Raw genomic sequence first — 14,678 nt, forward strand, 5'->3', positions numbered from 1 at the left:
ATAAAAATATAATAACAAAACAAGTTTTAAAGCAATAAAAAAATAAATGAAATTATGTTGAACTCAAATAAATCAAAATAAAAATTTCAAGAAACTTTGCAAAAAAACTAGTTATAGGAAGGAAACAAATCAAAATATACAGAGGAGTCTTAGAAACACAACAAAATTAAAAAAAATATATTTTTTTGGAAGGCCTTAGGAAAAATTATAATTTTATAAAAAAATAAATTTAAAAAATATTAAGAAAAATTAATTTCAGTTTAACTGAAATAAAAAAATTCCAAAAAAATTCAAATTCCAGAATTAAAGCATTTCATATAAATCTGAAAAAAATAAATAAATTTTATGTTTTTCTTTTTAAATTTTCATTTCAGTTTGACCAAAGTAATTAAAAAATATCTGACGAAAGAGAAAGTTTTAAATGAAGCAAAAATAAATAAAAACAATAAACAAAATTGAAATATAAAATATTCAATATTTTCACCAAGGAAACAATAATTTCCAAAAAATAAATAAATTAATAAAAGATATTTGCAAAAAAAAAAAATAATAATAATGAAAATAATAATATTTCCATGAAGTAAAAAATTAATAATATTTTTATAAAATAATAATTTATTTAAATTGAGAAATTAAATTTAAATTAAAAAAAGTGCACAAAAATTTGACAAACTCTGCAAAATCCAGAGTTATTCAAAAATATTAACAAAACGGAAATTAAAATTTTCATAATGAAAAGGTGTCAAAATATTTAAAAAGAATTTTCAAAATAAATAATTGAAAAATCAAAGAATCTTAAAAAAAACAACAGAACCCCCAAAAAAAGGAATAACTTGCCGCTCCTGGTAAAAAAATTAAAAAACTACACAAAAATGGCCAAATTCCCACGAAATACCCCACCAGCCAGCCATTTTTTGGCCCTCTTCCTGATATTCCTAAGCCTCAATTCATCGCCCACCTCTGCGGTGCATCGCTACGATCAATCATCCTCCATCGAATCGAGTAATCCCTATTATCGCACCTCCAGTTCCGGAGAGGTTGTGGGCTCCACTTCTATGTCGGGAGATGATGCCTTCCCCCACCACAATCGCTGTGAACCCATAACCATTTCGATTTGTAAAAACATACCCTACAATCGGACAATAATGCCTAATTTAATAGGGCACACCAAACAAGAGGAAGCCGGTCTAGAGGTGACACAATTTGTACCCTTGGTCAAAATCGGCTGCAGTCCTGACCTACAGCTATTCCTTTGCTCGCTTTATGTACCGGTTTGCACAATACTCGATCAACCCATACCGCCGTGTCGTTCATTGTGTGAATCGGCCCGGGTTTGTGAGACCCTAATGAGAAATTATAATTTCAATTGGCCCGAAAATTTGGAATGTTCAAAATTTCCCGAACATGGCGGAGAGGCGCTGTGTGTGGCGGAAAATTCAACGGCCTCCACCCCACCTCCGACGAGGATATCGAAAAAGGTTACAACACGCAAAAATTATGCCGGCATGGATAGCCCTCATCCGCATCGAGATATTGGCTTTGTTTGCCCCATGCAAATGCAGACACCACCCGATATGGGCTACTCGCTGAAAGTTGGAGGAAAGGTGAGTGATTTTGGAGTGATTTCGTATTTCAGTTTTATGTTTTGCAAATTTAAACGACTTGGGAGAATTAAAATCAAACAAATGTCTGTTATAAATTTATTCCGCTTAAAATGATCGCCGATTTATTCTTTTAAGAGGTCATACTTCCCAAATAGCATGAGGAGTTTTGGCTCAATGTGAAGTTGCATTCTCAATTTTTTCATCGTAAAGTCAAGAATCGACGACGCAGAATTCTAGCAAAATATTTCAGGAAGCGATAGGTAATAATCGATCACACCACCTTTAGTACTCAAAGTTCTGAAAGCCGTAGTAACCGATTATCAATTGTGCGACTTTGACTTGAATAGCCCATCGAACTGAATAATTGACACTCATATTTAAAATGATTCGAGGTAAAACCTCATTTTCGTTGTTGAAATTACAGAGAATGGTCACAATGTCATGCTCGAAGGACCATTTTTCCTGAATCCAAAACAAAAAATTGCATTTACATACAGCATCTATTTTATATCTTAAAAGAGGATAATCTTTTAAGTAGTCGAATGCTTCAAATATTTCGATTATAAATCTGCAACAAAGTCAAACTCCATAATTTTTACATTTTTTTTAATTTTATTGAATGAAAGCAAAAAATGTCGGAAATAGCATCAAATTTTAGAATAAGTTAAGACTGGTTCGAATTGGTCACCTTTGGCACGAATTATGGCCTTCAAATGGCCAACGAAGCCGTCACTCACTGCCCGAATGTTGTTCTGCGGTATTTTGGCCCATTTCCGGCGAAGCACTTGCTTGAGGTGATCCACACTTTGGTATTTTATAGTGCCAACCTTACTTTCCAAATTCTCCAGACTCAATAGTCCAACGGATTGGTATCCGGAGATTTTGGTGGTTATTGTGCGCTGGAAATGAAGCGAGGAACTTCATTTTGTAACCATTCTTGGGCGACGATTGCTGAGTCCGATGGTGCTGAGTCCTGTTGGAATGTCAAAGGTCTGCGGCCAAAATGTTTGCATGCCCAAGGCTTTAATACACCCTCCAGAATATTTTCGCGATAATATTCGTCATTTATTCCGATGCTACGGTCGATTAATACGAGCGGAGAGCGACCGTCGGTTGTTATGGCGGCCCACACCATTACCATGACCGGCGCTTGAGTTCTGGAGGCCGGCCAACCGAAGGTGCACATTTTCAGCTGACCTCTTTGGCAAGTAAACACGATCATTTTGTTTGTTTACAAACCGCGGGACAACGAATTTGGTTTTCTCATCGGCAGTTCACCACTTTTTCGGCCAAGCGAGGCAACTCTTCAGCTCTTTTGGGTCTATTTTCTTTCCGTTGCGGTGTAAGTTCTTGCAGTTTTTGGAATTTCAATGGCTTTACCTCGAGCTTCTTTTTCAATATTTGCCGAATGGAATATTGCGATATGTTAAGCTCACGAGAATTTTTCGACCAATGCGAGGCGGGTTTCGATCAAGTCGCTTCTTTACTTTTCAAACCATTTCTGCTGAGGTTGCTGTTTTCTTCCGTCCACTTCCTTCTTGACGTCGGGCTACGCTACCAATATCACGGTAACGAGCGATGGTAGGAGACACAAAAGATTTATACACATTTAAATGATGGAGTGCTTTAACGATAGGCACTTGTGGTCTTCCAGCCAAATATAAAGAAATCTCACTATCACTCTTAAATTCCATCACGAATAACTTTTTGTTCTGGAAAATTCTCACCAAAATGCTTTTGTACGCTTGTAAACAATATAATGAGCTGTCACTGGAATAATTTGAACAGCTGTCGGACGAATGACTTAGACATGACAGCAGTCTGAATTCGGTTGCAGTTTTTTCATATATTTTTCGTATTAATTGACCTTGGCATCAGAATAAATGCCGAATATTATCGCGAAAATATTCTGGAGGGTGTATTAAAGCCTTGGGCACGCAAACATTTTTCCCGCAGACCTTGGACATTCCAACAGGACTCAACACCATCGTACTCAGCACGCGCCACCCAAGAATGATTACAAAATGAGATTCCTCGCTTCATTTCCAACGCACAAAGGCCCCCAAATCTCCGGTACCAATCCGTTGGACTATTGTGCCTGGAGTATTTTGGAAAGCAAGGTCGGCACTAAAACATACAAAAGTGTCGATCACCTCAAGCTAACGCTTCTCCGGGAATGGGCCAAAATATCTCAGATTAACATTTGGCCAGCGTTTGACGGTTTCATTGGCCGTTTGAGGGCCAAATTTCTTGCCAAAGGTGACCAATTCGAACAAATCTAAACTTATTCTAAAATTTAATGCTATTTCCCACATTTTTGCTTTTATTTTATAAAATTTGAAAAAAAGAATGTAGAAATTATGGCGTGTGACTTTTTGCAGGTTTTTTTTATATCGCTCTGTTTATAGACGCTGCATGTGAATGCAAACTTTTGTGTTTCAGTAGAAAATGGTGCTTCGATTGCCAGTTAGTGGAACTATTTTACAAGTAACACTTTACGATCCCATCCAAAGAGAGAGACTTCCTTTTCCAAAGAAGAAGATCCTGACATGCTATAACAATTATGGTCCTCCCTGTCATATATAAGTAACACTTAACGATCCCATCTATAGAGAGACTTCCGAAGAAGAAGATCCTGACTTGCTATAACAATTATGTTCCTTCCTGTAATATAAAGATAGAATCTTATATATAAATATATTTGCTCATATCCGTACAATTTTTATTTACCTGCTGTTGCAAAATAGTCAGGCTTAATCCTAGTACTGTTTTTTGTTACAAAAACAACGTTTGTTAATTGTTCTTTACCTTTAGGATTAATTTGGTCCTTCGATCTGTTGCAATTTCAATTATTTTTTTAGGAATCCTGATCCTTGATTCAGGTACATTATTCGACAGTAAATTATTCTGATAAATAACTATTTGACAGTATTTATGAGATTTTCCCTCTTCTTTTCATGCTTAGCATCGCTGTATTAAGGACAACCGATACCCCTTTCCATTTCAGAGGAAGAAGATCCCAACCTCCCAATGTAATTGTATTGATTTATTGTCTGCCTAATATTCAACACAATCCTCTCGTGATTATTATTTTTTTTAAGAATCTTGATTGTGAAACATTTGTAGAATTGTAAAACGCAAACTGAAATATGGAGTCGGTCAATCCAAAGCAGTTTCTGGGACAGACATTTCTCGAAGCTATCATGTTTCAATATGTTGCCCAAGTAGTTAACTTGATAAACTACTTGGCGATTTGAAACGGCAGCCTTGTTTCTTATCGATATTTCTCAGAGCAAATGACTTCTTTAGAGCTGTCGAATGATTGCTAAATACCGCAACTTACAACTTATGGATGTACGGCAAGGCGGGAAAGGAGCCACAACATTGGTGACAAAAATTTATACCCGCTATCGATTACTGTATGACAATTTGCAACACCTTTTAAAGTAAACTGCAAAATAAAAAAACGCAGGCCAATATGGCTAGTCAGCCAATCAATATGGTCAGCAAAGAGGCAAAAAAGTAAACATGAAAACTTAACAATCAATGGAAATAGGGTGCAGCTTTTCTGTGTGCCCCTCCGTTGCCTTCTACCAATTCCCCCTTCTTTTTGACCATTTTATGAAACAGTTTTACAAACGAAAAGAAAAATATGTTTTGGTCATAATAATGACACTAAATATCAAATAATTAAATATTAAATGTCGATCAAGAGACAAAAAAACTGTCATTTTTCCAAGCCACTGAATTGGCAACATCAGCAACACCCAGGCCAAAAATATACTCGGCTTTACACATACTCTGTGGGCCTATATTACGCGTTTAATTAGCTGACATTTGACGTTACTTTGGCGAACACATTGCTGGCAGTTTTCTTGCCTTCGATTCACAACTACCACCACCACAGCAGAGGCAACAAAATTAAGAAATATGGCGTTGAAGTTGTTAACGACTTCTTGTCAATTTGTTAAAATGACAGTTGGTTTAGGTTTGCGGCAAATACTAATTTGTTAAAAAAAAAAAAAAAACACAGAGACCATAAGAAAAATAAAGTTTGTTAACTTCCCTTGGCTATGGTTTTTTTATTTAAAAATGGCTGAAGAAAAGAGAAGAATATAAAATAACAAATCATATGACACGTAGCGGAACGAAATAACTTCTAAATTTGATGATGAACAAAGCTCTTGAAAATTAGTCATCAGAGTCTTCTTGCTGTAAAGGAAAATGGTCCTTCGTTTAGGGATTTGCTTGAGAGTGTTTCACATAAAACCCCGTATGGCTTCAAATTATTGCAGCAGTCTCCTAAATGGGATTTTCAATTTACTTCCTTAAAAGAAAATGGTCCTTCGACGAGGGGTTCGCTTCAAAGTGTTTCAGGTCAATGTTTAGGTCTCACTGCGAACAAAGTACGCCCTTGAAAGCTAGTTATCATGAGACAATCTCCTAACTGGGCTTTTTAATTTACTTTCACAAAAGAAAATGGTCCTTCGATTAGGGGTTCGCTTCAAAGTCTTTCACTCGTAAAAGTGAAAACTATGGAGACAGTTTCCCAACTAGGCTTTTCAATTTAAAATAATCCCAAAAAGGAAATGGTCCTTCGACGTTCTTCATAAAATTTTCTAGGGACCTTACAGGGTCCATTTCTGTTAACTTTAAAAATTTGTTATTGTATTGAGACGCTGCTTGTAAATGCAAAATTTTTAGTTTCAGTAGAATATAATCCTTCGCTACGGGTTTAGGTTTAACTACTGAGAATGTATGCCCTTGTAAGGTAGACATCCTTTTTATTGTTTCATTAGAAAATGGTCCTTCGATTATAGTTTTGGTGGAGAATATATTTTCCATAAACTTTGTACATTCCCGAACTATTACCACAGACTTGAATCAGCTGTTTCCATTTTAATTTGTGATTATTTTCCAAAAGAAATAATAATCAAGTGCGGAACTCAAAACCATGATTTTCGTGGACGTATTAGTTTTTATATTAAACTAGCTGGCCCGGTCCGCGTTGCCGGCCCGTAGTTTTAGTCTTTAATGCAAATTTTGCATAGCATAATATTTTACAAATCTACCTCATAAAGGTGAACAAATTTTAATATAAATATTGATTCGACTAAGTGGAAATAAATAACTATGGAAGGAGGGCAAAATAATTTCTGAATAGTCAAAGTTAATTACGCTTTTACACCCATTACCATAGCACATCAAATTGCGCATGAGAGTCCCCAAAAAGTATATTTTCTTGTTCATAGTAAAATTCAATGACGATTAAACAATACCCGCGTTGTTGTCCGCCAATCGGTAAACATCACTATAGATCGGCAGGCCTGAGGACTATATGGGGATTGTACCAAAATATTTACGTATGTTGACATTTTTCTGTAAGATGGTTCTCTACTCAAAAAGTAGCCTAAATACAGCAAATAATGGCCAAATCAGTTGAAAAACGTGGCCAAGACCACGGTCACAGCTGAAATCAGGGATACATTTATATAAGGGTTATACCAAAACGTGGCCCAACCAATATTCTCTTGGGGTTACAAATTCAATAGAAAACAAAATTTTCTTTTCTGACCACCAATTAGATGTGAAAGTGGACTTGGGGATACTCCAATGTGGGGACTTTACTTAAATAAATTCCTATGTGGCAATTATCTGTATGATGGTTCCCTACCCCAGGGGCATAAATACAATTTTTAGCCAAATCAATTAATGAATGTGGTCAAGACCAAAATGGCCCCTACTCTGAAAATTTCAAACTTTATGCGAAGAGGTTCTCTACCTCCTTAGAAACAAAGATGCCAAATAATGGCCAAAATATTAAAAAAGTGACCAAGACACCAAAAATAGCTTAAATCATACGATGGTTATATAAATATGAAATCGGGTTGTACCCTTATACGTGAGTTATGATCATGACCTGCAAAAAAAATTATGATCATGACCTGCAAAAGCCATTTAAGGTATCTTGAATGTTTGGGAAGAATTTCTGGAAGGATAGAAATCCTTTTCTTACTAAGAATCCCATTCGCTCTACTATTTTCCACCCTTTATATTTGGTATTTTTCTGATTGTACATTGGACGGATTATTGTGACAGGAAATAAGTAGTTCCACGCTTTGAAATGAGCCCCATTAGGCTTTTTCGGTCATTTTTATACCCTCCACCATACTATGGAGGGTATATTAATTTTGTCATTCCGTTTGTAACTCCTCGAAATACTCACGTCAGACCCAACAAAGTATATATATTCTTGATCAGCGTAAAATTCTAAGACGATTTAGCCATGTCCGTCTGTCTGTCTGTGTGTCTGTCTGTCTGTCTGTCTGTCCGTCTGTCCGTCTGTCTGTCTGTCTGTCTGTCTGTCTGTTGTAATCACGCTATCTTTCGAACGAATTGAGATAGAAGGCTAAAATTTTGCACACATGTATATTTTTCCAGTAGGCAGGTTAAGTTCGTAAATGGGTCATGTAGGTCCAAGTTTTCATATAGCCCCCATATAACGGTACCTCTCGATATTCGGTATTTTGATGATTTTAGCGACATTATTCACCGGAATTGTTTCAAATTTGGCATTTGAAGTTCGTAATGGATACTACAGCCTAAGACAGAAAATTATCTGTGCAGGTCCACGTCTTCGTATAGCCCCCATATAACGGTACCCCCCGATATTCGGTATTTTGATGATTTTAGCGACATTATTTAACGGAACCGTTCCAAATTTGGTATTTGAAGTTCGTAAAAGATACTTCAGCAGAAAACAGAAAATGGACCATGTAGGTCCACGTCTTCGTATAGCCTCCATATACCGTACCCCCCGATATTCGGTATTTTGATGATTTTAGCGACATTATTTAACGGAACCGTTCCAAATTTGGTATTTGAAGTTCGTAATAGATACTGCAGCAGAAAACAGAAAATGGACCATGTAGGTCCACGTCTTCGTATAGGCCCCATATACCGTACCCCCCGATATTCGGTATTTTGATGATTTTAGCGACATTATTTACCGGGATTGTTTTAAATTTCGCATTTGAAGTTCGTAATGGATACTTCAGCCCATGCCAGAAAATTGTCTGTGCAGGTCCACGTCTTGGTATAGCCCCCATATAACGGAACCCCCTATATTCGGTATTTTGATGATTTTAGCTACATTATAAACAAATTTTTCTTCATGTTTCGCATTTAAATGTTGTAATAACTTATGACAAAAGTTGCCTATGCATGTATACGTCGTCGTATAGACATTCGGTATTTTTAAGATTTTAACAGAATTTTTAAAGGATTTTTTTTATTTTATTTTTTTATTTATTTATTTATTTTATTTTTTTGGAAATTGCCAAATTTGTACCAAATGGTGGAGGGTATTAAAAGTTCGGCCCGGCCGAACTTACAGCTTTTTTACTTGCTGTTTGTTTAAATGTGTTCGCATCTTCCAGCTGAACCACGATGAAGGCCCTGGAGTTGAAAGGTAGATGTCAGTTAACATCGTATTTCCCACTCATTTCATTTTTTTGTGAAAATTTGTATATAGTGAAAAATTATTCTTTATTTTGTTCACAAAAAAATTTACTGAATTCAATTGGATAATACAAATTGAAAAAAATGACAAAAGAAGAATAACACATTGAAAAAATCTTCAACTTGTTCGCTGATTTTTTACAGCAAATGTTTAAAGATCCTTATATAGTTTGTCAATAGAATGTACTTCTATTTTAAAATTCGATTCCATTAAATTATTTCGACATCATCTATTCCGTTTCGCCACCACATAATTTGGTACTACATTTCCATGTAACTCGCCATCAATTTCATTTCTCAAGAAATCAAGTCAATTAAATAATTTGGTATTAATATTTGAATTCAAAAATAAAAAATAAAAAACACTACAAATGTACATTAGAAAAAAGTAAGTCAAAATGGAAAAAAATCATGCAAAATAAAACATTACTATTGTACATTTCAAAAGTCAAAATGAAAATGTTAAAATATCACATTTTTACGCGATTTTTTTGGATATTATCCTTTTCGGAGAGGAGACAATTACGAATTTGTATGAATCGTTAAAATCAGTCCAGCGGTTCTTAAGTTATAAGCGTAGTAACTAACACAACTTTCTTTTATATATATAGATATAGACGCTGTATGTAAATGCAAACTTTTTTGGCTTCAGTAGAGTATGGTCCTTCGGTATTAAAATTTTACAATGAAGGATCACATTTTCCAACTTCTGACAAAGAGAAAAATGCCCCTCGATTAGATATTTGCTGGAGAATAAATTTTACAATAGAGAAATGATCAATTACTTCAAAGTAGCACTTTGCAATAGAGACATGATCATATACCTCCTTTCGTTGGAGATATATTCAAAATAGAGGCAATATATTTCTAAAATATTGAGACAGACTTCTTGCGTTCGTTTTTTTTTTTTTTTGTCAAAATGGTCCTTCGACCATTAATCCAATTGAGATACTTAACATTTTTAATGGACAATTTTTTTTTATTAAATAGTGACGCTTTTTTGTTTCACTTGAAAATGGTTCTTTGGAGCCCCTTTAAACAACTGACTGAATCCAAGTCAGTCTCAAAAGAGACAATAACTCAGACTCAATCTTCCCTGTTTTTGGAAAATTAAAAAGTTTTGCATTCACACGCAGCGTCTAAAACTTTGCATCCTTTTCTGAGCTCTCTTCCAAAAAGATTTGTCTCCAAAACCATTTCCTTTTATAAATGACTCAGTTCTTGTCCAGATATTGTAACCTAGTATGCTTAAACGTTTCAAGATATTGTTATCAGCATCATGGGTTGTAATCTACGCCGATGGGTCTACGGCGATCACGATTTGGTTAAGCAAAAGCCATGATTTATGCCCGTCTCCAGTCATCCATGATTTCGACAACGACTTTGGATTCAATCTTCATAGGCGCAAAAAATTCGACTCTTTGTTTCCAATGCAAAATTTTGCATTCACATATAGCGTTTAAAAATTGAGCATCCTTTTCGAGGTCAAGATACTTCTGTTTTAGGCACCTACTTTGGATTCAGTCTCCATGGGGACAACAATTCAGTTTCCATCGTTTTCTGCTTTTTGGAAAATAAAGAATTTTGCATTCACATATAGCGTCTAAAATTATTGCATCCTTTTTTTCAAGCTCTTTTGAAAAATATATTTATATCTACTGGGTTGCAATCTACGCCGACAAGTACTTTGTACAAGTTTTGCATTCACACATAGCGTCTAAAAATTGAACATCCTTTTCTACTTCCCACGCATACCTTTCTCTTTCCCGTCTCTTCTAAAAATATGCTTATGTTTTAGACAACTACTTTAGATCCTGTCTCCAATTAGACAGCTACATCGGATTCAGTCTCCATAAAGACAAAAACGTAGGCTCCTTCGTTTCCAGTTTTTGAAAAAATATAAAATTTTCCATTCACATATAGCTTCTAAAAATTGTACATCCTTTTCTCCTTCCGTCGCATACTTTCCTCTTTTTCCCGTCTTTTCTAAAAATATGCTTTTGTTTTAGGCAACTACTTTAGATTCTGTCTCCAACAATTCAGTTTTCATCGTTTCCTGTTGTTGGAAAAATAAAGAGCTTTGCATTCACATATAGCGTCTAAAATTATTGCATCCTTTTTCGAACTCTTTCGAAAAATACACTTATATCTACTGTACTTTGGATTCAGTCTTCATGGCGACAAAAACTTAGACTCCTTCGTTTCCAGTTGTTGGAAAAATTCAAAATTTTGCATTCACATATAGCTTCTAAAAATTGTAAACCCTTTTCCGAGCTCTCTTCTAAAAAGATACTACTTTGGATTCATTCTCTAAAGGGTCAACAACTCAGACTTCATCGTTTCCTGTTCTTTTTTTGTAATTAAGAGTATTGTATTCAAATACAGAATCTAAAACTTTGCATCCGTTTCTGAGCTCTCTTCCAGAAAGATATCTCCTTTTACCACTGTCTCCATAGGGATAAAAACTCAGACTCCTTCGTTTCCATTTTCTAAAAAATTACAAAATTTTGCATTCACTTACAGCGTCTAAAAAATTTTTGGCATCCTTCATCATCCTTCCTTTAGCGTATTGTCCTCTTCAAAAAGAAATTTTCCAATAAAGTGCTGCTTGCTTTAATATAATCGTTTAAATCTACCCACCGCTTCGTTCAATTCTTTTCCACCTGACCTCATTAGTTCGCCTGGCAAGTGAGCAGCAGCGAACATAGTAGAAACACAACTTGGACTTGTTATTGCATGTCGTCATAGAGACTCAATTTCAAGGATACAACCCAGATAATTGAATGTATTTTAAGTTGATGACACACAAAGAAATGACATGGATTTCTTTTGTGTGGAAGGATATTCGAAGGATGGGCATTTGAGAGATTGCATGTTGTTCTATGGGTTGTATTTCCATTCTCCTCGCCAAGAGTTACCTGTTGAAACACCTCAATGCTTTGTTGTATTTCTATGTGACAAAAAATGCATAGAAAAAAAGGATCTACAAGCATTGATTGTATCTGCCGGTCTCTGTTGCTTGAATACTCAAAAAGGACATTAGGGTAGGTAGCGCTTAATTTATTTGGCACCTCTTTAGAGAGGGGAATTTTATATAGAACTGGTATTGCTGGTGGTGGTGTTGGTTGTACTGTGTGAGTCCGCCTTGGAGGACTCGAAAAACCACCCTTAAGTAAGGATATGCCAACAACACGATAATGTTGTTGTTCTTTGTCAACTTCACGAAAAAAGGTTCACTCACCATCTGATAGGCAGACGATGGATGAATGGCTGAATGTACGTATCGATGGCCGGATGTGTGTTTCACAACTGTCTGCAATTGTGTTTGCCAGGAGGATTTATGAGGCGACAAAGGAGGGCTACGACGACGAGCATAACAATGGAGGGTCGTTAGGAGCTGGTAGTCAAGTCAAGCCACCATGGCCAACACTTCTTGCTCCGCATTAAAACAAAAGCAATGTTTATTTATGCAACATGTTGCATGAATGTTCTCTGTGGCATAAATATTATTTTTAGCTCAGGACTGTGTGTGTGTGTGTGTGCGTCCGTCCTCTCTTCTGTCTGTCTGCCAGTCTGGCGGTAATACATATAAAATTATGTTGTAGACAACATTGCTGGCATATCAAACAGACAAATAGAATATCCTTTTGCCATATTTTCTGTTTCCATGTTCGGAGAGGAAAGAGGGTTGGATGGTAGGTTTGTTTTTCAACGTTAGGCAATTAATGCCGTTTAATGGCAGAAAAATCGGTTTTAGAAAATGATATTCTTCTATAAACATAGACGTCCTGTAAGTGTGGAAAATCCTCGCATAATCCTTGTGCGAATCGAACAGACATTGTTCGTCATGTTTTTTTCGGAACTCCATTGTAAACGTAATCTAATGGTTTTAATGATTTCAGAGTTGTGACAAGTTTCATGGGCGTGGAAGGTCAAAAGGAAAAGATAATTTGGATAGGATAATTCTGGAGAGGGTAATTCTGAAAAATGAAATAATGAAGCAATAAGGTAGCCAGGAGAGGTTGTTCTTTCCTAAAAAAAGTTTGCATTCACATGCAGCGTCTAAAATATCTGGTACTTAAAACCCCCTACACAGGACCCTAAGAGGAGACATTTTGGTCTTCTTTGAGGAGACCTTTTGGCCTTCCATGAAAAGCCCTTCTGGTCTTCTATGGGAAGACCTTTTGGTCTTCTAAGAGGAGACCTTTTGGTCTTCTAAGAGGAGACCTTTTGGTCTTCTAAGAGGAGACCTTTGGGTCTTCTATGAGAAGACCTTCGGGTCTTCTATGAGAAGACCTTCGGGTCTTCTATGAGAAGACCTTCCGGCCTTCTATGAGAAGACCTTTTGGCCTTCTATGAGAAGGCCTTCTGGTCTTCTATGAATAGATCTTCTGGTCTTCTATGAATAGACCTTCTGGTCTTCTATGAGAAGACCTTCTGGTCTTCTATGAGAAGACCTTCTGGTCTTCTATGAGAAGACATTCTGGTCTTCTATGAGAAGACATTCTGGTCTTCTATGAAAAGACATTCTGGTCATCTGTGAGAAGACCTTTTGGCCTTCTATGAGAAGAAGACCTTTTGGCCCTCTATGAGAAGACCTTCTGGTCTTCTATGAGAAGACCTTCTGGTCTTCTATGAGAAGACTTTCTGGTCTTCTATGAGAAGACCTTCTGGTCTTCTATGAGAAGACCTTCTCGTCTTCTATGAGTAGACCTTCTGGCCTTCATGAGAATACCTTCTGGCCTTCTGTGAGAAGACCTTCTGGCCTTCTGTGAGAAGACCTTCTGGTCTTCTGTGAGAAGACCTTCTGGCCTTCTATGAGAAGACCTTCTGGCCTTCTATAAGAAGACGTTCTGGCCTTCTATGAGAAGACCTTCAAGCCTTCAATGAGAGGATTTACTGGTCTTCTATGTGCAGAAGACCTTTTGGCCTTCGATGAGAAGACCTTTTGGCCTTCGATGAGAAGACATTCTGGTCTTCTATGAGAAGACATTCTGGTCTTCTGTGAGAAAACCTTCTGGTCTTCTAGGAGAACATTTTTTGGACTTCTAAAATAAGACTTTCTGGTCTTCTAGGAGAAGACCTTCTGGTCTTTCATGAGAACTTTTGGCCTTCTATGAGAAGTCTTTCTTGTCTTCTTTCTGGCCTTCTATGAGAATACCCTGGTCTTCTATGAGAAGACCTTCTGGTCGTCTTTGAGAAGACCTTCTGCTCTTCTTGAGAATGATTTCATGGGTCTGGAGAGTCAGGAAGGAGAGGATTTGGGATCTTTATGAAAACTCAAGAATATCTAGACAACAATCCTGGGAAAACTACTCCATACAGACAAAATGAAGTAATACAATTCGCCATAAGTTAGGCCACGGGAATTCTAGTCCCGATAAATTGTTCGTCCCAGAAAAAAAATTTGCATTCACATGCAGCATCTAAAATATCTGGCATTTAAAACCCATGTAAATGTACCTTTGAACCATCTGAAATTTATGACTTCTGTAAATTAAAAATTCAATATAAAATTCAGACTCGGATTCCTAATTTTAATCTCCAAAAAAA

At 36.3% G+C, this 14,678-nt stretch overlaps 1 protein-coding gene across 1 annotated transcript in view; it reads left to right on the top strand.

The window, feature by feature from the left end:
• Positions 1 to 764: 764 nt before the first annotated feature.
• LOC101887479 (frizzled-like) overlaps positions 765 to 14,678 on the top strand; it is a 234,205-nt gene continuing 220,291 nt past the window's right edge. The window contains exon 1 of the mRNA XM_059129453.1: positions 765 to 1,604. Coding sequence (XP_058985436.1) covers positions 873 to 1,604 — 732 coding nt within the window. The 5' untranslated portion in view covers positions 765 to 872. The remainder of the gene's footprint in view (positions 1,605 to 14,678) is intronic.

This window comes from Musca domestica, unplaced genomic scaffold (assembly GCF_030504385.1).
Source record: "Musca domestica strain aabys unplaced genomic scaffold, Musca_domestica.polishedcontigs.V.1.1 61, whole genome shotgun sequence".
Taxonomy (NCBI): Eukaryota; Metazoa; Arthropoda; class Insecta; order Diptera; family Muscidae; genus Musca; species Musca domestica.